General features: G+C 57.0%; 4 protein-coding genes and 1 long non-coding RNA gene across 13 annotated transcripts in view; 4 read left to right on the forward strand and 1 right to left on the reverse strand.

The window, feature by feature from the left end:
* HUWE1 (HECT, UBA and WWE domain containing E3 ubiquitin protein ligase 1) overlaps window positions 1–1,043 on the forward strand; it is a 94,001-nt gene extending 92,958 nt beyond the window's left edge. Inside the window, 1 exon segment of the mRNA XM_071419301.1 lies at window positions 883–1,043. Within this exon segment, the coding sequence (XP_071275402.1) occupies window positions 883–985 (103 nt within the window). The 3' untranslated portion in view covers window positions 986–1,043.
* A 430-nt stretch (window positions 1,044–1,473) lies between these two features.
* Window positions 1,474–8,597, forward strand: GNL3L (G protein nucleolar 3 like). Of its 2 annotated transcripts, XM_071419331.1 has the most exons (15): window positions 1,564–1,776; window positions 1,854–1,891; window positions 2,001–2,102; window positions 2,520–2,600; window positions 2,854–2,937; window positions 3,021–3,147; window positions 3,255–3,358; window positions 3,435–3,579; window positions 4,094–4,181; window positions 5,014–5,191; window positions 6,195–6,337; window positions 7,872–8,002; window positions 8,082–8,167; window positions 8,244–8,415; window positions 8,503–8,597. In XM_071419331.1, exons 1-15 carry the CDS (start codon window positions 1,764–1,766, stop codon window positions 8,553–8,555), a joined length of 1,545 nt encoding a protein of 514 aa, XP_071275432.1. In that variant the 5' UTR covers window positions 1,564–1,763; the 3' UTR covers window positions 8,556–8,597. The 2 variants fall into 2 exon arrangements, with proteins under 2 accessions (XP_071275433.1, XP_071275432.1); XM_071419332.1 differs by lacking the exons at window positions 6,195–6,337; window positions 7,872–8,002; window positions 8,082–8,167; window positions 8,244–8,415; window positions 8,503–8,597 and adding an exon at window positions 5,524–5,948 and having other exon boundaries at window positions 1,474–1,776.
* A 1,029-nt stretch (window positions 8,598–9,626) lies between these two features.
* Window positions 9,627–11,575, forward strand: LOC139586140 (non-structural maintenance of chromosomes element 3 homolog). Its single transcript, XM_071419336.1, has 10 exons — window positions 9,627–9,837; window positions 9,959–10,030; window positions 10,132–10,195; window positions 10,287–10,366; window positions 10,455–10,549; window positions 10,629–10,708; window positions 10,778–10,820; window positions 10,900–10,962; window positions 11,231–11,345; window positions 11,438–11,575. The coding sequence occupies exons 1-10, from the start codon at window positions 9,796–9,798 to the stop codon at window positions 11,507–11,509; spliced, it is 726 nt and encodes a 241-aa protein (XP_071275437.1). The 5' UTR covers window positions 9,627–9,795; the 3' UTR covers window positions 11,510–11,575.
* A 1-nt stretch (window position 11,576) lies between these two features.
* On the reverse strand, window positions 11,577–22,309 carry PFKFB1 (6-phosphofructo-2-kinase/fructose-2,6-biphosphatase 1). 8 transcript variants are annotated; one of them, XM_071419328.1, is made up of 14 exons: window positions 22,132–22,309; window positions 20,189–20,314; window positions 20,001–20,097; window positions 19,838–19,904; window positions 19,626–19,700; window positions 18,538–18,594; window positions 16,992–17,113; window positions 15,675–15,882; window positions 14,639–14,800; window positions 13,317–13,421; window positions 13,116–13,245; window positions 12,954–13,016; window positions 11,822–11,886; window positions 11,577–11,694 (listed from the first exon to the last, which is right to left on the reverse strand). In XM_071419328.1, the coding sequence occupies exons 1-14, from the start codon at window positions 22,157–22,159 to the stop codon at window positions 11,635–11,637; spliced, it is 1,365 nt and encodes a 454-aa protein (XP_071275429.1). In that variant the 5' UTR covers window positions 22,160–22,309; the 3' UTR covers window positions 11,577–11,634. The 8 variants fall into 8 exon arrangements, with proteins under 8 accessions (XP_071275429.1, XP_071275431.1, XP_071275428.1 ...); XM_071419330.1 differs by having other exon boundaries at window positions 14,654–14,800; window positions 22,132–22,308; XM_071419327.1 differs by having other exon boundaries at window positions 12,954–13,245.
* On the forward strand, window positions 13,418–16,436 carry LOC139586144 (uncharacterized). Its single transcript, XR_011677472.1, has 3 exons — window positions 13,418–14,002; window positions 14,074–15,044; window positions 15,086–16,436. It is a non-coding gene; the product is annotated as an uncharacterized lncRNA (long non-coding RNA).
* Window positions 22,310–22,683: the final 374 nt, after the last annotated feature.

Below are 22,683 nucleotides of genomic sequence, written 5' to 3' on the forward strand. Positions count from 1 at the left end.
GACACTGGGGGGGACATAGGGACACTGACCGGCTGCCCTCGGCACACACCTGGTGAGGGGACATGGGGACACTGGGGGGGACATGGGGAACATGGGGACACTGAGGGGGACATGGGGACACCAACCAGATGCCCTCGGCACACACCTGGTGAGGGATATTGGGGACACTGGGGAACATGGGGACACAAGGGGGACATGGGGCAGACATGGGGACACCAAGCACTGCCCTCGGCCCACAGCTGGTGAGGGACAGGGGGACATAGGGACACCAACTGGCTGCCCTTGGCACACACCTGGTGAGGGACACAGGGGGACAGCAAGGGGACACAAGAAGGGACATGGGGACACTGGGGGGGGACATGGGGACACCGACCAGCTGCCCTTGGCCCACAGCTGGTGAGGGACACTGGGGGACATGGGGACACTGGGGGACAGGGGGGAAACACATAGGGACACAGGGACACTGAGCCCTGCCCTCGGCTCACACCTGGTGAGGGACATGGGGGGACATCAGGGACAGGGGGATGGGGGGGAACATGGGGACACTGAGCCCTGCCCTCGGCCCACAGCTGGTGAGGAGTCACAGGGGACATCAGGGGACACACGGCCACCACCACCTTCTGCCCACACCTGAGACAGGGGGACATGAAAGGGTGGCAGGGGACACAGGAGGACACAGAGATGAGGGGACAGGGGACACACAGCTGAGGTGGCACTGGGGTGACCCTGGCACGGGGACACACCTGAGGAGCAGGACTGGACAGGGGGGGGACAATGACACCAGCGCGGAGCTGGGTGGGGGACACAAAGCTGGGACAGGAACATGGGGATGGCACTGGGGGAGGTGACAATGACACAGGGGAGGTGACAATTATTTTCCAGCTTCAACCAGCTGGACCTGCCGGCCTACGAGAGCTACGAGAAGCTGCGGCACATGCTGCTGCTGGCCATCCAGGAGTGCTCCGAGGGCTTCGGCCTGGCCTAGGGGGGCCGCGCCGGCCCCCGCGCAGGGGCTCTATAAATATATATATATTTTTTGGTTCCATTGGCTTTTTTTGGTTTGTTTTGGTTTTTTTTTTTTTTCGGGGTTTATTATTTTCTTTTTTTTTTTTTTTTTTCTCTCCGGTCCCGGTTTGGGGGGGGTTTTTGTGCTCTGTTGGAGGGTTGGGGGTTCCCTCCTTCCCCCCCACCCCTCACCCCCTCCCCCCGTGTTGGGGGCTGGGATGGTGAAAGGGGGGAGCCCCCTGAAATTATAAATAAGAAGTTCAGCCCCCTCCCCCCACCCCAAAACTGAGAGAAAAAGTTAAAAAAAAAAAAAAAAAGGAATAAAAAAAGTGCACTCTTGGTAAGGGCAGTCCCGGTCGTTCTTGGACGGAGGGGTGGGCTTGGCCGCCATCTTGGGTGTGGCGGGGGGGAGGGAGTGGAGGCTGGCCGCCATTTTGGGTGTGGCGGGCCGATACTCGCGCGGGGCCGCCATGTTGGATGTGGCACTAAAGGCGGGGTTTGCTGCCGTCCGCCATCTTGAGCGTGGCCGTGTCGCTATGGCCGCCATGTGGAGTGTGGCGCGTGGACCACATTGTAAGGGGGGGTGTGTGGATGTCGCCGGATGGTGGCCGCCACCTTGACGCGGGGGGCGCCATATTGAGTGCGGCTGGTGGCCGCCATGTTGGGCGCTGCCGCCGTGTTCTGACGTCTTTTCGCCGCGCCGGAAGTTGCGCCACTGCACGGCGCCAAGGATCCCCGGCGGCGTGGGAGCCGCAACCATGACCCGGTCCCGTGAGTTCAGGGAGGCACCGGGAGGGCTCGGGGGGCTCTGGGGACCCTCCCCGCACTCACCCCGCCCCTCCCTGCAGGGCGACAGGTGGAGAAGTCCCGGAAGAAGCGCGTCCAGGTGAGCCCGAGCCGGGCGGGTTTGGGGCTGCAGCCCTTGTGACCCCCCCTGTGTGTGACCCCCCCCCCCCACCCGGGCTGTCCCCGTGTCACCCCCGCGTTGTCCCCAGGCCCAGCGCGCCCGTGTCGGGATCAAGAAGGACCCGGGGGTGCCGCAGCTCGGCCGCTTCGCCGCCTTCGCGGAGCAGCAGCGCAAGACCCGGCAGAGACGGGTGAGGAACGCGGGGGGCGTTTTGGGGGTGACCCCGCGGGGGGAGTTTGGGGTTGTCCTCCAGATGTAACCGCGGGAGGGATTCTGGGGTTCCCCGGGGTATTTTGGGGTGTCCCTGCCAAATCTGAGCACAGGAGGACTTTGGAGCGTTCCTCCCATCGTGACCCCGGCGGGGAATTTTGGGGTCCCCTCTCAAGTACAAACTTGGGGGGGCTGTGGGGGTCTTTTGGGGAATTTTGGGGTCCCCTCTCAAGTACAAACTTGGGGGGGCTGTGTGGGGTCTTTTGGGGAATTTTGGGGTCCCCTGTCAAGTACAAACTTGGGGGCTTGGTGGGGTCACCCCTCCCGGTCTGATCCCGGGGGAGTATGGGGTCTGATCTGGGGGGATTTGGGGTCTGACCCCCCCTGTGTCCCACAGCCACTGAAGGGGCAGCAGCGCTCACACCTGGCCGTGCACCTGGCGGATGCTCTGCAGCGACAGCAGCGCTTCCAGAGCCAGGTGGGGCTGGGGACACCCGGGGGGGGCTCCCTAAAGAGTGGGGGGCTTCCCAAGGAAGGGGGTTCCCCAAAGAATGGGGGGCTCCCTAAAGAGGGGGGGGCTTCCCCAGGAGAGCGTTCCCCTGTGAGTGAGGGCCTCCCCTCGGAAGGGAGAGGGGGTTCCCCACACACAGGGGGCTCCCCCCAGAATTTGGGGGGCTCCCCAGGGTTGTCCCCCCATCCTGGGGGGGTCCCCCTAACACAGGTGCCCCCAGGAGAAGGAAGAGGAGGATGAGGAGCCCCCGCAGCCCCCCCAGGACGAGGCGTCGCTGCGCCACTTCGGGCGGGAGCTGCGCAAGGTCGGTGCCGCGGGGCTGGGGTGGGGTGGGGGGGATTTTTGGGGGGTCTTTCTTTTCCCCCCACTGAACCCCGACTCTGGCAGGTGCTGATGGCGGCTGACGTGGTGCTGGAGGTGCTGGATGCCCGTGACCCCCAGGGCTGCCGCAGCCCCCGGCTCGAGGGCGCCCTGCGGCCCCAGCAGCGCCTCGTGCTCGTCCTCAACAAGATCGGTGAGATGGGGGGTGTGGATCTGGGGGTCCCAGCGTGGATTTGGGGGGGGTCCCCTGTCCCCCCACAGCCCTGAGGACACCCCTGTGTGTGTCCCCCTCCTACACAGACCTGGTGCCGCGGGACGTGGTGGCCGCGTGGCTGAAGCACCTGCGGAACGAGTTCCCCACCGTGGCCTTCAAGGCGTGCACGCAGCAGCAGAGCCAGAACCTGGTGGGTGCTTGGGGAGGGGGGATCTGGGGGGGATCAGAGCTGGGGGTCCCCCCTGACCCTTCCTGTGCCCCCACAGAAGCAGAGCCGGCTGCCGGCGGATGCGGCCCCCAAGGATGTGCTGGCTGGGGGGGCCTGCGTGGGGGCCGAGAACCTCCTGCACATCCTGAGGAACTACGGGCGCTGCGGGGAGGGCAGGGGCTCCATCACCGTGGGGGTCGTGGGTGAGGGGCTGGGGGGGCTGGGGGGCACATGGGGGGAGGGGGATGGGGGATGGGGTGCAGTGGGGGGGCTGTGAAAGGGAGGGTTGGGGGTGAGAGAGGGTTTGGGGGGCAGGGGGAACATGGAGGGCTGTGAAAGGGAGGGTTGGGGTGTGGGGAGGGTTTGGGGGGTTGAGGGGGGCTGTGAAAGGGGTTGAGGGGAGCTATGAAATGGAGGATTGGGGTGTGAGGGGGGTTTGTGGGATGAGTGAGGCTGTGAAATGGAGGATTGGGATGTGAAGGGGGGTTTGGGGGGGCTGTGGGGGGGGGGTACAGGGGACATGGGGGGCTGTGAAATGCAGAGGTTGATGAGGGAGTGGGGCTGGGGGCTTTGAGGGGCAGTGTGGGGGCGTTGGGGTTGATTACAAGGCTGTGGAATAAGCGAGGGGGGTGTGGGGGCTTTAGGGGGACAGTTGGGGGGCTGAGGTTGAATGGGGGTGGGTTTTGGGGCCCCCCCTGACCCGAAGCCCTTCCCCAGGGTACCCCAACGTGGGCAAGAGCAGCCTCATCAACAGCCTCAAGCGCAGCCGCGCCTGCGGGGTGGGGGCCATGCCCGGGGTCACCAGGTGAGCCCACCTGGGCTGGGGTCACCTGCATGGGCTGGGGGGGGGCTGTGGGGGGAGGCTGGGTTCACCCTGCCCAGCTGTGGTGGGTGTGGCACAGACCCCGCCCAGGTGCAGTGGGTGTGGCACAGACCCCACCCAGGTGTGCAGTGGGTGTGGCACAGACCCTGCCCAGGTGTGGTGGGTGTGGCACAGACCCCACCCAGGTGTGGTGGGTGTGGCACAGACCCCGCCCAGCCGTGCAGTGGCTGTGGCACAGACCCTGCCCAGATGCAGTGGGTGTGGCACAGACCCCGCCCAGCTGTGGTGGGTGTGGCACAGACCCCGCCCAGCTGTGCAGTGGGTGTGGCACAGACCCCGCCCAGCTGCAGTGGGTGTGGCACAGACCCCGCCCAGCTGTGGCGGGTGTGGCACAGACCCTGCCCAGCTGTGGTGGGTGTGGCACAGACCCTGCCCAGCTGTGGTGGGTGTGGCATAGACCCCACCTAGGTGCAGTGGGTGTGGCACAGACCCCACCCAGATGCAGTGGGTGTGGCACAGACCCCACCCAGCTGCGGTGGGTGTGACACAGACCCCGCCCAGCTGTGGGTGTGGCACATACCCCACCCAGCTGTGGTGGGTGTGGCACAGACCCCGCCCAGCTGCAGTGGGTGTGGCACAGACCCCGCCCAGCTGAGGTGGGTGTGGCACAGAGCCTGCCCACGTGCAGTGGGTGTGGCACAGACCCCACCCAGCTGCGGTGGGTGTGGCACAGACCCCGCCCAGCCATGCCGTGGGTGTGGCACAGACCCCGCCCAGCCGTGCCGTGGGTGTGGCACTCAGTCCCCGCCCCCAGGTGCCTGCAGGCCGTGCAGCTGGACGGGCACATTCGGCTCCTGGACTGCCCGGGGGTGGTGCTGGACTCTGGGGACCCCCCGGCTGCCGCCCCCCTGAGGGGGGCCCTGGCCCCCCAGCGCCTGCGGGACCCCCTGAGCCCCGCCTGCGCCGTCCTGCGCCGCTGCCCCCCCCAGCAGGTAATGGGGAACCCCGGGGGGAGAGTGTGGGGGGCCCCCATCCCCATGGCAATGTCCTGAATTTGAGGGGGACCCCGTTTTTCCAGCTGAATCAGCAGATGTAGCTCTCAGCTCTTTGGGGGAATCAGTGATCACCAAAACTGGGATTAAGGGGGGGCTCAACATTGGGGGTGCCCACCCTGTGCCCCTCCTCAAGAGTACCCATGCTGTGCCCCTAACCAGGGGGAGGGGAGGTTATTTTAGGGGGACCCCCCACCCCAGTTTGAGCATTTTCAGCCCATTTTGGCCATCGGGATGGGGACAGGGTGACAGCCCCTGGTGTCCCCCCCCAGCTGAGCCAGCTCTATGGGGTGGTGACCCCCTACAGCAACGTTCCCAATTGGGGGGGGACCCCATTTTTCCAGCTTTGGGGGGATTCAGTGACCCCCAAAATGGGGAGTGGAGGTTACTTCAGGGACACCCCCCACCCACTTTTGGGCGTTTTCAGCCCATTTTGGCCATCGAGATGGGGACAGGGTGACAGCCCCTGGTGTCCCCCCCCCCAGCTGAGCCAGCTCTATGGGGTGACCCCCTACAGCCACATTCCCAATCTGGGGGTACCCCATTTTTCCAGCTTTGGGGGGATTCAGTGACCCCCAAAATGGGGAGTGGAGATTATTTCAGGGACACCCCCGACCCCAGTTTGGGCATTTTCAGCCCATTTTGGCCATTGAGATCAGGACAGGGTGACACCCCCTGGTGTGCCCACCCCCCCCAAACCCCTGTGTGTGTCCCCCCCAGCTGAGCCAGCTCTATGGGGTGCCCCCCTGCAGCAACGTTCCCAATTTTGGGGGGACCCCATTTTTCCAGCTTTGGGGGGATTCAGTGACCCCCAAAATGGGGAGTGGAGGTTCCTTCAGGGGGACCCTGCCCCACTTTTGGGCGTTTTCAGCCATCGGGATGGGGACAGGGTGACAGCCCCCGGTGTGCCCACCCCCCCAAACCCTTCTGTGTCCCCCCCCAGCTGAGCCAGCTCTATGGGGTGCCCCCCTGCAGTGACCCCCTGCAGTTCCTGGCCCACCTGGCCCGGCGGCAGGGCCGGCTCCGCCCGGGGGGGCTCCCGGACGCCCACGCTGCTGCCACGGCCCTGCTGCGCGACTGGACCAGGTCTGTGGGGACAGGGACCCTCTGGGGGGGGGTCCCCACACCCTGACCCTCTTTTAGGGGGGTTGGGAGGGGTCTTCCCACACCCTGAACCTGTTTCTGAGGGGTTGGGAGGGGTTTCTACACCCTGAGCCCCTTTTTTGGGTGGGTGGAAGGGTCTTCCCACACCTTGAACCTGTTTCAGAGGGGTTGGGGAGGGTTCTCCACACCCTGAGCCCCTTTTTAGGGGGGTTGGGGAGGGTTCTCCACAAACTGAGCCCTTTTTTGGGGGCCTGGGAGGGGTCTTCCCACACCTTGAGCCTGTTTCTAGGGGTTTGGGAGGGGTGTCTTCACCCTGACCCCTTTTTTTTGGGTGGGTGGAAGGATCTGCCCACACCCTGAACCTGTTTGGGAGGGGTTTCTTCACCCTCACCCCCTTTTTTGGGTGGGTGCAAGGGTCTGCCCACACCCTGAACCTGTTTCTGAGGGGTTTGGGAGGGGTTTCTTCATCCTGACCCCTCTTTTAGGGGGCTGGGAGGGGTCTTCCCACACCCTGAGCCCATTTTTTGGGTGGGTGCAAGGGTCTTCCCACACCCTGAACCTGTTTGGGAGGGGTTTCTTCTCCCTGACCCCTTTTTTGGGTGGGTGGAAGGATCTTCCCACACCCTGAACCTGTTTCTCAGAGGTTGGGAGGGGTTTCTTCACCCTCACCCCCTTTTTTGGGTGGGTGCAAGGGTCTTCCCACACCTTGAACCTGTTTCTGGGGGGATTGGGAGGGGTTTCCCCACCCTGAACCTGTTTCTGAGGGGCTGGGAGGGGTTTCCACACCCTGACCCCCTTTTTTGGGGGACTGGGAGGGGTCTTCCCACACCCTGAGCCCATTTCTAGGGGGTTGGGGAGGGTTCTCCACACCCTGATCCCCTTTTTTAGGGGGTTGGGAGGGCTCTTCCCACACCCTGAATCTGTTTCTGGGGGGTTGGAAGGGGTTTCCACACCCTGAACCCTCTTTTAGGGGGCTGGGAGGGGTTTCCACACCCTGACCCCCTTTTTTGGGGGACTGGGAGGGGTTTCTTCTCCCTGAGCCCCTTTTTTGGGTGGGTGGAAGGGCCTTCCCACACCCTCCCCCCTTTTTTGGAGGGATGAGGAGGGTACCCATACACCCTGACACCATTTTGGGTACAGGAGGGGCTTTTCCACACAGTGTAACCCCATTTTATGGGGGGCTACAAGGTCTCCCTATGTCCTGACCCCTTTTTTGGGGACAAGAGGGGTTTTCCCACATTTTCTGAGCCCCTTGTTGTGAACCAAAGGGGTTTTTTTCAGACCCTGGGACCCCTTTCTGGGGGGCTGTGGGATCTCCCACGCATCTTGACTCCCCTTTTTCAGGCTTCTGAGCTGTTCTTTCATACCCTGTGATTCTCTTTTTGGGGACTGGAGGCATCTTTTGACCCCGTTACCCCATTTGGGAGGGGCTGCAGGGTTCCCCCATACCCTGAGCTCTGTTTTTGGGGACAGGAGGGGTCTCCCCACACCCTGATCCCCCTTTTTTTCCCCACAGTGGGAAGATCACCTACTACACCCACCCCCCCAAATCTCAGGGGGTGCAGCTCGAGGCCCAAATCCTGCCAGAGCTGGGGCCAGCGCTGGACCTGGAGGCTCTGGAACGGGGCGATGCCGAGGCCCTGGCAGGTGAGAAACACCTGAACCCCCCCCTCCTTCCTGTCCCCCCTCAGGGACCCCCCAAAACTCACCTGGACCCCCCCCACAGCTGTCCCAGTGACGGTGACAGGGCTGGAGCTGTCCCCGGAGGAGGAAGGGGAAGAAGCCATGGAGGACAGCAGCGGCGACCTGGAGGTGGGAAGGGATTTGCTGAGGTTGGGGGAGGTTTTTGGGGGGGTTTTTGAGTTAAATATTTGACCCCCCCCAGCAGTTTGGAACGATGACAGTGGAGCTGAAGCCCCGGGTGAAGTCGGGGGGCACTGGGGGGGAGCCGGTGCCCCGAGCCCCCAGCCTGGAGGAGGTGGCTGCGCTCCCCCCTCTGTTCCAGGGGCAGGGGCTGCAGGCAGCTGGGAAAAAGAGGAAAAAACTGCAAAAAAGAGCACGTAAGTGAAGACACCCCCTTTTTTCCTGACCCTTCCAAACCTCTCTGACCGCCTCCCTTCACATTCCTGATCACCCCCATCCCACAGAGAAAATTGCCACGAAGCTGTCGGAGACCTTGGAGGCGGCCATGCAGTTTTGAGGCATCTACAAACTAAATAAAAGTATTATATTTAATTGAGAAGTAGTTAAAAAAAGCACTATTTTAGAAATGGAAGAGCTGGAGGAACGGGGGTGCTGTAGGTGTGGTTTGAGGGGTCTCTTAAGTAGGAGGTTGAAATGTGGAGGTTTTTGGGGGTCCCCCATGTCCCTGTGGGGGTTTTGGAGGGGGCGAGTGGGGTTGTAGAGCCCCCCTATGATAGAGGGTACCCCGTTTTTACAGCTGACTCAGCAGATTTAGTGCTCAGCCACTTAATGAACCTCGAAATTGTGGTCAAGGGGAGTGCTCAGCATTGGGGCTGCACCCCATTATTGAGAGCACTCCACCTCTACAGCCTCTCTAATCCCTAAAGCACCCAATGCCCCACTCTGACACTATGTGAGCCCCCCAACCCTACAGAGCACCCCAAAAACCACTTTGAACACCCCAAACACTTCCTGAGGTCCCACACCTCCCCAAAACCCCCTTGTTCACCCCCAAAAAGGCACAGGGTGCCTCCCCAAGCTATCAGCCTTACCCCTCACAGCAGCCTCAGCTGTTCATGTGAGTTTGAGCACCTCATATAAAGGTTTCCTCGGGATTTTGGGGTGCCCCAATATCCCATTGCTGGGCTGAGGGGGCACCAAGCTCCCCTCAGCCTCCGCCGCCATTTTGCCACCTGCGGGAAGGGCCCTGGCAGTGCGTTACAGGTGGTGGAGGCAGCACAGGTGATTCCAATTACGGCTGTTAAGGCCAAGGGAGGGGCCAAATGCACCACTGCGAGTCATTTTTGGGGTGTTCTGCGGTTTTTTTCCACCTCTTTGCCGCCATTTTGCCGCCGTGAGGGGGGCGGCAGGGGCGAGGGGGGGCGCGAGACTTTTCCCGCCTTTTTCGCCACCTGATGGGGGGGGGGGGTTGGAGCGCGAGACTCGCCTGGCGGGCGCCAGGGGGCGGGGCCAGCTCTGCCTCTCGGCCAATCGCGGCGCGGCGATGGGATGGTGGGCGGGGCGATCGGGGGCTGGACCAATGGGAAGCGGGGCTGGCGCGGGGGAGGGATCGGCGGGTGTGGGCGGGGCCAGCGCAGTCGCCGTCGGAGCGCGGTCGGGGGCGGTTCGTGGCCGGGCCTTAGAGAGAATTTCTGCGGCCTTGCTGAGGGTGGGACGCGGTGGGCGGCCTTAGAGGCTCTCCCGTCGCGGTTTTAGCCCGCCCGGTGCTTGTTTTCCTCTCAGAACCGCTGTGAGAAATGTCGCAGCGGAAGCGCAGCAAAGGGCTCGGCTGCTCTCAGGTGAGAAGCTGCTCCCCCCACACCCCCGTTCTCCCCTCATTTACTCTCCCATTCTCCCCTTCTCGGTTTTTGTCCTTTATCTATCATCAAATTGCCTCGTTTCTCCTGGTTTTCCACTCAGACGACCGATGGGGAGGATGATATCATCCCGACCCAGGTGGAGCGGCACTCCCAGGACCGGGTGAACCAGAAGGTGGATTGAGGTGATCCCCTCTCTACCCTCCCCAGGATTTCTGAGTCTGCATTATTTTGATATCAGCCCGCTCTGTGCCTTCCCTGCTCATTCCCCCACAGGTGAGTGAGCTGGTGCAGTTCCTGCTTGTGAAGGACCAGAAGAAAATTCCTATCAAAAGGGCAGGTACGTTTAGGGGAATCCCTTTCCTCGGTGTTTAAAGCTTTTTCTGGGTGCTCCAGGCTCTCTCAGCGTTCCATGCCTATTTTTTTTGCAGACATGCTGAAGAATGTAATTCGAGAATACAGAAATGCCTACGCAGAAATTGTCAGAAGGGCTGACAGGATCCTGCAGGAGGTGGGGAAAGCACGGAAGGGGGGAAGCTTTTGAGGGGAGAGACCTCGTGGATTAATTAATTAATTAATTAACCCTTTTTCTCCCGCAGGTGTTCGGGCTGCAGCTGGTGGAGATCGACACCAAACGTCACATTTATATTCTTATTAATAACCTGCCCCACGCTGAGGGCCAACACCTGTGCAGGTGAGAGGGGGACCTGGGTGACTCGAACCCCATCAGGGTGTCCCCCCCAACACGGGTGACACCCCAGTGTCACCCCCAGGGGCAAGGAGAAGGAGGAGATGGGGCTCCTCTTGGTCATCCTCAGCTTCATCTTCATGAAGGGCAACTCAGTCAAAGACAGTGAGTTCTCCCCCAAACCCCCCTCCCTGTACCCCCACTTTCCTTTCTCACTGACACCCCATTTTCCAGGTGCTTTGTGGGAATTCCTGCATTTGCTCCGTGTGTACCCAGGGTAGGATATGGGGACATGCAGGGACGGGGTGGGGGACGCTCAGTGCCACCCCTCACTATCCCCCCTGCCCCATCCTCAGGAAGCAGCACAGCGTGTTTGGGGACGTCAGGAAGCTGGTGACAGAGGAGTTTGTGAGGCAGAAGTGAGTTGGAAAGTCCTGGGGAGGGGAAAGGGATCATTTTGGGGGGGGTTTCACCCCATCCATCCCTCCCTCCCTCCCGGTGTGCCCAGAGCAGCCTCAGCACCAGCTTGGCCGGGCTGTTTATACCACACCGCAGAGCAAAACCTGCAGCCCCCACACCCTGTGCCTTTTAAAGGGTCCCTCACGGGGTCAGGGGAGAGCTGGACACCCCCTCTGTGCACCCCAAAACCTGCTGGGCTACCTGAGACCACCCCCAACCCCTCTGCAGGTACCTGGAGACCACCCCCATCCCCCTGACGGACCCCCCAGAATTCAAATTCCAGTGGGGACCACGGGCAGAGAAAGAAACCTCCAAGAAGGACGTGCTGAACTTTGTGGCCAAGGTGAGTCCATGTTTTTTTTGGGGGGCATCTCTGAGTTTTGGGGGGGGGCTCAATTTGATGCCCCCTCCCCTTATTTTTCTCCCACTCCTCAGATGCAGGGCAAGGACCCCGCATTTTGGGCGAGCCAGTACAGCGAGGCCGAGGCTGACCAAGCCACCACCTGACCCCCCCCAAAAAAAATAAAATCACCCCCCCCCCCGTTGGTGTGCAGCCCCCCCAAAATGTCCAGACTGGGTTGTACAAGGTTTAATTTTGGGGTGGGGGCTCCCCTTTTCCCCAGGGGGACCCCTCAAAAGTGCTCGGGGACAGTGTTGAGGGCGTCGGCCGCGGTGCGGTTGATGTCGACGTTCTGTGGGGTGAAAATGTGGGGTTTTGGGGGATCTTCCCAAAATGTAACCCCCTCCTCAGTTATTTAGGGGAGGTTATTGAGGTCTGCACCCTCTTTTTGGGGGGGATTTGGGGAGAGGGGCTCTCACCTGGGGTCGGGCCCGGTGGGTGTTCACGGCCTCGATGTTGAGGAAGATGGGCTCGACCTCACAGCCTGGGCCAGGGCAGGAAGGGAGAGTTTGGGGGGATTGTCCCCATTTTGGGGTGGGACACAGTGGGGACAATCCCTTTTTGGGGGGAATTGTCCCCATTTTGGGGTGGGACACAGTGGGGGACAATCCCTTTCTGGGGGGAATTATCCCCATTTCTTGGGAGGAACACAAATCCCCTTTTTGGGGGGAACTGTCCCCATTTTGGGGTGAACTGTCCCCATTTTGGGGTGGGGGACAGTCCCTTTTTGGGGGATTGTCCCCATTTTGGGGAGGAACACAAATCCTCTTTTTGGGGGAATTGTCCCCATTTTGGGAAGGGACACAGTGGGGGACAATCCCCTTTTTGGGAGGAATTATCCCCATTTTGGGGTGGGACACAAATCCCCTTTTTGGGAGGAATTGTCCCCATTTTGGGGGGGGACACAAATCCCCATTTTTGGGAGGAATTGTCCCCAAATCTGGGGTGGTACACAAGGGGATTGTCCCCATTTTGGGGTGGGACACAAATTCCCTTTCTGGAAGAAATTGTCCCCAATTCTAGAAGGGACACAAATCCCTGTTTTGGGAGGAATTGTCCCCATTTTGGGGAGGGACACAAATCCCCATTTTTGGGGGGAATTGTCCCCATTTTGGGGAGGGACACAAATCCCCTTTCTGGAAGAAATTGTCCCCAATTCTGGAAGGGACACAAATCCTCTTTTTGGGGGGAATTGTCCCCATTTTGGGATGGGACACAAATCCCCTTTCTGGAAGAAATTGCCCCCAATTCTAGAAGGAACACAAATCCCTGTTTTGGGAGGAATTGTCCCCAATTCTAGAAGGGACACAAATCCCCGTTTGGGAGGAATTGTCCCCAAATCTGGGGTGGTACACAAGGGGATTGTCCCCATTTTGGGATGGGACACAAATCCCCATTTTTGGGAGGAATTGTCCCCATTTTGGGGTGGGACACAAATCCCCTTTCTGGAAGAAATTGCCCCCAATTCTAGAAGGAACACAAATCCGTTTTGGGAGGAATTGTCCCCAAATCTGGGGGGGGTCACACTCCCATTTTTGGGGTGACACTCACCATAAGCCACCGGGGTCAGCTTCAGCACCGTGTGCAGGGGACACTTGAGGTAGGGCAGCTCATCTGGGCCGGGGGTTTTAACAAAAACCAGGTGGGCACAGCAGCTCTGGGCCGTCCCCAAGATGTCCCCAAGGTGTCCCCAAGGTGTCCCCAAGGCCTCACCTGCGCTCTTGTCCAGGAAATAAGCCAGCAAGCAGCGCATGACAGCCTGGTGGCACACCACCAGAACGTTCTCCTGCCGCTCCAGCTCCATGATCACCGGCTCCAGCCGCTGCACCAGGTCCTCGTAGGACTGGGGAGGGGGTTCAGGAGGGTCCCTAGATTATTTTTTGGGGGGTTTTTGGGGGGGATTTTGGGGTGTACCTCGCCTTTGGGGTAGCGGTAGCGGTATTTGTCCTGGTCGCGCAGCGCCAGCTCCTTGGGGTAGCGCTCCTGGATCTCCTCGTAGGTCATCTCCTCACACACGCCCTGAGGGACAGTGGGGACATCAAATGGCACCCAAAGGACCCCGAGTGACCCCAAACTGGCCCTGGAATTACCACAAATGGCACCAAAATTACCACAAATGGCACCAAAAGGACCCCGAATGACCCCAAATTGGCACCAAAATTACCACAAATGGCACCAAAAAGACCCCGAATGACCCCAAATTGGCCCCGAAATTACCACAAATGGCACCAAAAGGACCCCGAGTGACCCCAAACTGGCCCCGGAATTACCACAAATGGCACCAAAATTACCACAAATGGCACCAAAAGGACCCCGAGTGACCCCAAATTGGCCCCGAAATTACCACAAATGGCACCGAAAGGACCCCGAATGGCCCCAAATTGGCCCTGAAATTACCACAAATGGCACCAAAATTACCACAAATGGCACCGAAAGGACCCCGAATGACCCCAAATTGGCCCCGAAAATTACCACAAATTACTTGAAATGGTACCAAAATTACCACAACTGGCACCAAAATTACCACAAACGGCCCCAGAATTACCCCAAACAGCCCCAAATGTCCCAAAATGACCCCAAATTGCCTCAAATGAATTTCAGTGGTCCCAAATGGATTCCAGTGACCTCAAATGGATTTCAGTGGCCCCAAATTGCCCCAAATGGATTCCAGTGACCCCGAAATGACCCCAAATGAATTTCAGCAGCCCCAAATGGATTCCAGTGACCCCAAAATTACCCCAAATTACCCCTAATGAATTTCAGTGGCCCCAAATGGATTTCAGTGACCCCAAATGGATTCCAATGACCCCAAACGAGTTCCAGTGACCCCAAAGAAATTTCAGCAACCCCAAATTGATTTCAGTCACCCCAAATCCATTCCAGTGACCCCAGACGAATTCCAGAGACCCCCTAAATGACTCCAAATAAATTCCAGTGACTCCAAATTAATTCCAGCAGCCCCTAAACGACCCCAAATGGATTTCAGCGACCCCTAAATTACCCCAAATTACCCCAAATTAATTTCAGCAGCCCCAAATTGATTTCAGTGACCCCAAATGCACAGTGATCCCAGACAAATTCCAGAGACCCCCCTAAATGACGCCAAATAAACTCCAGTGACTCCAAATCCAGCAGCCCCTAAACGACCCCAAATGGATTTCAGCGGCCCCTAAACGACCCCAAATGGATTTCAGCGGCCCCTAAACGACCCCAAACCCATTCCAGCGCCCCCAGACCCATGCGTGGCTCACGGCGTCGATCTCGTTGAGCGCCTTCCACTGCTCGTAGGGCACGCCCAGCGCCTCGGCCGTCTGGATCGTTCTCTTCATGTGGCTCGTCCACACCTTCAGCTCGGGGATGTTCTGGCTGCGGATGAACCGCGACAGCGCCTGCGCGTACTGCGGGGGGGCGGGGAAAGGGGCGTGGCCTTGCCTGTCCGTCCGTCCCGCTGGGCACAGCCCGCGCCCCGTAGCGGGGAGTGGGGGCTAAGCCACGCCCCCTTTGTGGGTGTGGTTTGGTTGGTTGGCTCCGCCTTGTGGTGCTGGTGGGTGTGGCCTCGTGTAGCACCGCCCCCCACAGGTCACCTGTCCCAGCTGGTGGCTGTGATGGGATGTCCCTGTGTCCCCCAGGTGTGTCCTCCAGGTGTGTCGCTTTGTCCCCAGGTGTGTCCCTGTGTCCTCCAGGTGTGTCCCTGTGTCCCCCAGGTGTGGCCCCACCTGTTCCCCACGAGGTGACATCCCCCAGGTGTGTCCCTGCACACCTGATTGGCTCTGACCCCCCCCAACGCCACCTGGTGGCTGTGATGGGATGGCCCTGTGTCCCCCAGGTGTGTCCCCACAAGGTGACCTCACCTGTCGCCCATGGGGTGACAGCGCCAAGTCCCCACCTGTGCAGCCGCGCAGGTTGAGCTGGCTCTGACCCCCTGAACCCCACCTGTTCCCCATGAGGGGATGTCCCTGTGTCCCCCAGGTGTGTCCCTCACACCTGGCTGTCACCTCACCTGCTGCCCTCGGGGTGACAGCGCCGAGTCCCCCCCGATGCGGCCACGCAGGTTGAGCTGGCTCTGACCCCACCAGGTACCTACATGGGGACATCCCCCAGGTGTGTCCCTCACACCTGGCTGTGACCCCACCTGCTGCCCACGGGGTGACAGGGCCGAGTCGCCGCCGATGCGGCCGCGCAGGTTGAGCTGGCTCTGACCCCACCTGTTCCCCATGAGGGGATGTCCCTGTGTCCCCCAGGTGTGTCCCTCACACCTGGCTGTCACCTCACCTGCTGTCCCCGGGGTGACAGCGCCGAGTCCCCCCCTATGCGGCCGCGCAGGTTGAGCTGGCTCTCGCCGTGGCGGCTCAGGTAGATGGTCCTGGGCGTGACGTGGATGTTCATCAGGTAATACACGGTGCGGCTCTGCACGTGGCCCTGCACGCGGTTGGCCAGGTAGCGCAGCCCCACATCGAAAATCTTGATGTAGGACAGAGCACTGAGGGGGTTTGGCAAAACAAAATCAATCCATCAATAAAAATCAAAAATAAAAATAAAAATAAAGAATGAAAATGAATAAGAAAAATTAAATAATAAAAATAATGAAATAAAAGAAAAAATAAAATTAATAATAAATAAATGAGTAAGAAATAAAATTAAAATAAAATTTTAAAAATTAAAAATAAAAATCAAAAATTTAAAAAAATAGAATATTTTAAAAATCAAAAGAAAAAATAAAATAAAATAAATCAATAAGATAAAAATAAATTTAAAAAAGAAAATTTTTAAAAATTAAAAATAAAGAAATAAATTTTAAAAATAAAATAAAAAATAAGAATAAAATTTAAAAAATTTTAAAAATTTAAAAATAAAATTAAAAAAATAAAAAAATAAAATTAAATTGTCAGAATTCAGGATGTCCCCCAGGACCTTCCCAGAGACCGCCAGGTAGCGCAGCCCCACGTTGAAAATCTTGATGTAGGACAGAGCACTGAGGGGGTTTGGCAAAACAAAATCAATCCATCAATAAAAATCAAAAATAAAACTAAAAATTTTAAAAAATTAAAATGAATAAGAAAAATTAAATAAGAAAAATAATGAAATAAAAGAAAAAATATAATAAATAATAGATAAATGAATAAAATAAGAAATAAAAATAAAATTTTTAAAAATAAAAATAAAAGTCAAAAAGTTAAAAAAAATCCATAAAATAAAGATTTTAAAAATCAAAAGAAAAAATAAAATAAAATAAATCAATAAAATAAAAATAAATTTAAAAAAGAAAAATTAAAAAAATTAAAAATAAAGAAATAAAGAAATAAAAAATTTAAAAAATAAAATAAAAAATAATAATAAAATAAAAAAAATTTAAAAAATTAAAAAATAAAATTTAAAAAAAAAAAAAAAATTTAAATTGTCAGAATTCAAGATGTCCCCCAGCACCTTCCCAGAGCCCGCCAGGTAGCGCAGCCCCACATCAAAATTCTTGATGTATCACAGCCCACTGAGGGGGTTTGGGGCTGTGAGCATTCATAAAATCCATCCCATCCCATTTTTGATTTTCTCCCAGAGCCCAGAGCGATCCTGGGGTGTTTTTGGGGCTGTCACCTGTCCAGCTCGTCGTCCAGGGGCTCGTAGGTGGCCTTGTAGCACTCGATGCGCTGCAGGAAATCGGCCACGGCCTCGTCCTGCCCGCGGCCCCGGTAATCGGGGCTGCTCAGCTTCACTTGCTGCAGCGGTGGGGGAAGAAAAGGGGCTTGGGGGGTGCAGGTGGGTGCAGGTGGGTGCAGGTGGGTACACCCAGGTGGGCACAGGTGGGTGCAGGTGGGGATAGGGAAGCACAGGTGGGTGCAGGTGGGCACAGGTGGGTTCAGGGGAGCACAGGTGGGTGCAGGTGGGTTCAGGTGGGTCCACACAGGTGGGTGCAGGTGGGGATAGGGGGGCACAGGTGGGCGCAGGTGGGGATAGGGGGGCACAGGTGGGCACAGATGGGTCCACACAGGTGGTGCAGGTGGGTGCAGGTGGGGTTCAGGTGGGGATAGGGGGGCTCAGGTGGGTGCAGGCGGGCACAGGTGGGTCCAAACAGGTCCTTGTTGTCACCTCCCAGCCACAACTGTCACCCTCAGGTCCTTGTTGTCACCTCCAAGTCCCAGCTGTCACCCTCAGGCACCAGTTGTCACCTCATGGCTTCAGCTGTCACCCCCAGCCCTCAGTTGTCAACTCCAGGTCCTTGTTGTCACCTCCCAGCTCCAGTTGTCACCTCCAGGTCCCCATTGTCACCTCCAGATCCCAGTTGTCACCCCCAGGCCTCAGTTGTGCCCTCCCAGCCCCAGCTGTCACCTCCATGTGCCCATTTTCACCTCCAGGTCCCAGTTGTCACCTTTAGGCCTCAATTTTCACCTCCAGGCCTCAGTTGTCACCTCCCAGCCCCAGCTGTCACCTTCAGGTCCTTGTTGTCAACTCCAGGCCTCAGTTGTCACCTCCCAGCCCCAGTTGTCACCTCCATGTCCCCATTGTCACCTCCAGGCCTCAATTTTCATTTCCCGGCTCCACTTGGCACCTCCAGGTCCCCACTGTCATCTCCAGGCCCCCATTGTCACCTTCAGGCCTCAATTGTCACCTCCCAGCCTCAGTTGTCACCTCCAGGCCCCAGCTGTCACCTCCATGTCCCTGTTGTCACCTCCAGGCCTCAGTTGTCACCTCCAGGTCCTTGTTGTCACATCTAGGCCTCAGTTGTCACCTCCCAGCCCCAGTTGTCACCTCCAGGCCTCAATTGTCACCTCCATGTCCCTGTTGTCACCTCCAGGTCCCCATTTTCACCTCCAGGTCCCAGTTGTCACCTCCAGGCCTCAATTGTCACCTCCAAGCCTCAGTTGTCACCTCCAGGCCCCAGCTGTCACCTCCAGGCCTCAATTGTCACCTCCCAGCCTCAGTTGTCACCTCCAGGCCTCAATTGTCACCTCCATGTCCCCATTGTCACCTCCAGGTCCCAGTTGTCACCTCCAGGCCTCAATTGTCACCTCCATGTCCCTGTTGTCACCTCCAGGTCCCCATTTTCACCTCCAGGTCCCAGTTGTCACCTTCAGGCCTCAGTTGTCACCTCCATGTCCCCGTTGTCACCTCCATGTCCCATTGTCACAGCCCAGGGTCTCACCTTGATGTTCTCCTCGATGATGGTGGGGTCGTCACAGATGGACTCCACAAACAGCACCTGGGGGTGAGGGGGGACAGGTGACACCCCCAAATCGGTGCCACCATCCCCTGATGTGACACCCCCAAACCGTCACCCACCCATGCTGTGGCACCCATGGTGCCACCACCCCCCCAAAATCCCTCACGACGCCCCCAAAATCCCTCATGACCCCCCAAGAAAATCCTCTCGACCCCCAAAATCCCCCAGAACCCCCCCAAAATTCCTCAAGAAACCCCCAAAACTCCTCACGACCCCCCCCCAAAAATTCCTCAAATTTCCTCACAACCCCCCCAGAAATTCCTCACGACCCCCCCCAAAATCCCCCCAGAACCCCCCCAAAATTCCTCAGGAAACCCCCAAAACTCCTCACGACCCCCCCCAAAAATTCATCAAGACCCCCCCAAAATCCCTTAAGACCCCCCCAAAACTCCCCACAACCCCCAAAATTTCCTCAAAATTCCTCACGACCCTCCCAAAACCCCTCAGGAACCCCCCAAAAAACCCTCAAGACCCCCCCCCAAAAAACCCTCAAGACCCCCCCAAATTCTTAACGGCCTCCCAAAATTCCTCAAGACCTCCCCCAAAATTTCTCCTAAATTCCTCAAACCCCCCCAAAATCCCTCACGATCCCCCCAAAACTCCTCACGAGCCCCCAAAACTCCTCACAATCCCCAAAATTTCCTCAAAATTCCTCACGACCCTCACAAAACCCCTCAGGAACCCCCCAAAAACCCCTCAAGACCCCCCCAAATTCTTAACGACCCCCCAAAATTCCTCAAGACCCTCCCCAAAATTGCTCCCAAATTCCTCAACACCCCCCCAAAATCCCTCAAGATCCCCCCCAAAATCCCTCAAGATCCCCCCAAAACTCCTCACGACCCCCCAAGAATTCCTCAAAATCCCTCATGACCCTCTCTAAATCCCTCATGATCCCCCAAAATTCCTCGAGGTCCCCCCAAAAATTCTTCACTATTCCCCCCAAAACCCCCCAGGACCCCCCAAAACCCCCCTGGACCCCCCAAAACCCCCCCGGACCCCCCAAATCCCACCTTGTACCCATTTTCCTTGGCAAACTCCAGGATCACCTCCCGCCGCTCCCGCGTGGTGTTGGTGGCATCAAAAACCTTTTTTGGGAAAAAATTGGGGGGACAAATTTGAACACCATCCCCTCCCACAAATATTTTGGGGTGAAATTCGCCCATTAAGGCGTTAATTTTTAATTTTTTTAAATTTTTTTTTAATTTGGGGAGGGGTCTCTCACCGCCACCTGCCCCTCCTCAGAGCTCAGGTAGGTTCGCACGTCCTTCAGCGCAGCCAGAGCGCAGTGCCTGGAAATTTTGGGGGGGTTCAGCTCCGAAAAATTCCCCTAAAAAAAAAAACACCCCAAAATCCCCCCCCGCCAAAAAAAAATTTCCCCTTCTAACCTTCGAATTTCCACCCCCTCGGGGTTATCGTGCCGGAAAAATTCGTAATTTTTGTAGTTGGGCACGGCTTCCCTGCGGTACTCGCCCACGTTGAACACTGCAGGAAAACCCCGCGGGAGGGGTTGAGAGGGTTTAGGACCCCTCCCACAAATTTTTTTGGGGGGATCCCCACCCCAAAAATGCCTCACCTCGGGTGGGGGTGCCGATCCAGTTGAGGTAGCGGGTGAGTTTTCGGGAGATGTAGGTTTTGCCTCGGGCAGGTAACCCCACCAGGATCACCATGGTGGGGCAGTTGGTGAACTGGGGAACGCAGGCTAGGGGGGGAGAAAAAGAAATTTTAAAAATTTTAACCCCCCCTCGGAAATCCTGATTTGGTTTTTGTACCCCTAAATTCCTCCTGCACCCCCAAAATCCCGATTTTGGGGTAAAAAACCTGCCCTGAATGGGAAAATTCCCTCCTAAGGGGTGGTTTGGGGGGCGATTTTTCTCTCTCATCTCAAATCTGTGACCCCCCCCCCCAGAAATCCCCAATTTGGTTTTTGTACCCCTAAATTCCTCCTGCACCCCCAAAATCCCGATTTTGGGTAGAAAAACTTGTCCTGAATAGGGAAATCCCCTCCTAAGGGGTGATTTTTCCTCAGTGCAAATCTGTGTTTCCCCCCCAAAAATTCTCTCCTCCCCCCAAGAAATCCCAATTTGGTTTTTGCACCCCCAAATCCCTCCTGCACCCCCAAAATCCCAATTTTGGGTTGAAAAACTTGTCCTGAAAAGGGAAATCCTCCCCTAAGGGGTGTTTTGGGGAGGGGGTTTCCCCCTCATTGCAAATCTGTGTCCCCCCCCTCAAATTCAGACCCCTCCTGAAATCCCAAATTTGGTTTTTGTACCCCTAAATTCCTCCTGCACCCCCAAAATCTCGATTTTGGTATGAAAAACCTGTCCTGAATGGGAAAATCCCCTCCTAAGGGGTGATTTTTCCTCAGTGCAAATCTGTGTTTCCACCCCCCCCTAAATTTTCTCCTCCCCCTCAGAAATCCTAAATTGGTTTTTGTACCCCTAAATTCCTCCTGCACCCCCAAAATCCCGATTTTGGGGTGAAAAACCTGCCCTGAATGGGAAAATCCCTCCCTTTGGGGTGTTTTGAGGGGGGGGATTTTTTTCCCTCATCTCAAATCTGTGACCCCCCCCCCGTCAAATTCAGACCCCCCCAGAAATCCCCAATTTGCTTTTGCACCCCTAAATTTCTCCTGCACCCCCAAAATCCCAATTTTGGGTAGAAAAACTTGTCCTGAAAAGGGAAATCCCCCACCCCCCAAGGGTTTTTTGGGGGGGTTTTTCCCCTCATTGCAAATCTGTGTCCCCCCCCTTCAAATTCAAACTCACCCCAGAAATCCCCAAATTGGTTTTTGTACCCCTAAATTCCTCCTGCACCCCCAAAATCCCAATTTTGGGGTAAAAAACCTGCCCTGAATGGGAAAATCCCTCCCTAAGGGGTGGTTTGGGGAGCGATTTTTCTCTCTCATCTCGAATCTGTGACCCCCCCTCAAATTCAGACCCCCCCAGAAATCCCCAATTTGCTTTTGTACCCCTAAATTTCTCCTGCACCCCCAAAATCCCAATTTTGGGGGTAAAATACCTGCCCTGAATGGGAAAATTCCCCCCTAAGGGTGTTTGGGGGGGGGGAATTTTCCCCCTCGTGTCCCCCCCCTCAAATTCAACCCACCCCAAAAATCCCAAAATTGGTTTTTGTACCCCTAAATCCTTCCTGAACCCCAAATTTTGGGTTAAAAATTTGCTTTTTAAAGCGATTTTTAAGCAATTGCTGCCCTGCAAAGGGAAATCCCCCCCTAAGGGTATTTTGGGGGGGGGGGGGGGGAAAGGGAATTTTCCCCCTCATCTCAAATCTCTGCCCCCCCCCCTCAAATCCCGCACCCCAATCTCACTCCAGGGGTACAAAAACAGCCCCCAAATTTATTTTTATTTTTATTTTCGGGGCGGGGGGGTCCTTATGAGCCGCTCCGATGTCGCCGCCATGTCCCTCTTGCCTGTGCCCCCCCCCGCCCCTTTCAATGTCCCCGTTGTCACTGTTAAAAAAAAAAAAAAAAATTAAAATTTCACTCCTTGTCCCTCCTACCTGGGATTTTGGGGGATTTCTCCTCCATTTTTGGGGCGCGGGGAGGGGGGGGGGGCCCGGCCGGTGTTTTTGGTGCCCCCCGAGAAGGTCGCAGGTAATTTTAAACCCTGGCTCCCCACCAATGGGAGGGGACAGGGGACACGGGGGGGGGGACAGCGGGGCCACCCCCGTGGGGACCTGACCCTGTCACCCTTTGGGGGGGGGTCCTGATGGGGATATAAAATCCACCCCCCCCCCGTTATTTTTGGGACCCCCTTCTTTTTTGGGACCCCTCTTTCTTTAGGGACCCCCCCCGTTTTTGGGAACCACTTTCTTTGAGGACGCCCCCCCCCCTTTTTTTTAGGACCCCCATTTTTAGGACCCCCATTTTTAGGCCCCCATTTTTAGGACCCCCCCCCTTTTTTCAGAGGTATCCCCCCCTTTTTTGGGACCCCCAGTTCTTTTAGGACCGCCCCCCCCTTTTCTTTTAAGACCCCCATTTTTAGGATCTCCCTTTTCAAACCCCCATTTTTAACCCTTTCCGATTTTGTCTTCTGGGCGGGGGTCCTAATT

Source organism: Agelaius tricolor, unplaced genomic scaffold, assembly GCF_023055355.1.
Source record: "Agelaius tricolor isolate 1412-34295 unplaced genomic scaffold, bAgeTri1.0.p SCAF_104, whole genome shotgun sequence".
In the NCBI taxonomy this organism is placed as follows: Eukaryota; Metazoa; Chordata; class Aves; order Passeriformes; family Icteridae; genus Agelaius; species Agelaius tricolor.

Excerpts from the sequence above, each read along its gene's own strand:
- PFKFB1 (XM_071419322.1), bottom strand. The coding sequence starts at position 22,159 with ATGGAGGAGAAATCCCCCAAAATCCCAG. Across the intron at positions 19,701-19,837 it reads CTGAGGAGGGGCAGGTGGCG|GTTTTTGATGCCACCAACAC; the intron begins GTGAGAGACCCC and ends TTCCCAAAAAAG. Across the intron at positions 17,114-18,537 it reads TCATCGAGGAGAACATCAAG|CAAGTGAAGCTGAGCAGCCC; the intron begins GTGAGACCCTGG and ends CCACCGCTGCAG.
- GNL3L (XM_071419331.1), top strand. Across the intron at positions 4,182-5,013 it reads GCCATGCCCGGGGTCACCAG|GTGCCTGCAGGCCGTGCAGC; the intron begins GTGAGCCCACCT and ends CCCCGCCCCCAG. Across the intron at positions 8,416-8,502 it reads AAAACTGCAAAAAAGAGCAC|AGAAAATTGCCACGAAGCTG; the intron begins GTAAGTGAAGAC and ends CCCATCCCACAG.
- LOC139586140 (XM_071419336.1), top strand. The coding sequence starts at position 9,796 with ATGTCGCAGCGGAAGCGCAGCAAAGGGCTCGGCTGCTCTCAG. Across the intron at positions 9,838-9,958 it reads AAGGGCTCGGCTGCTCTCAG|ACGACCGATGGGGAGGATGA; the intron begins GTGAGAAGCTGC and ends TTTTCCACTCAG. Across the intron at positions 10,031-10,131 it reads AGGACCGGGTGAACCAGAAG|GTGAGTGAGCTGGTGCAGTT; the intron begins GTGGATTGAGGT and ends ATTCCCCCACAG.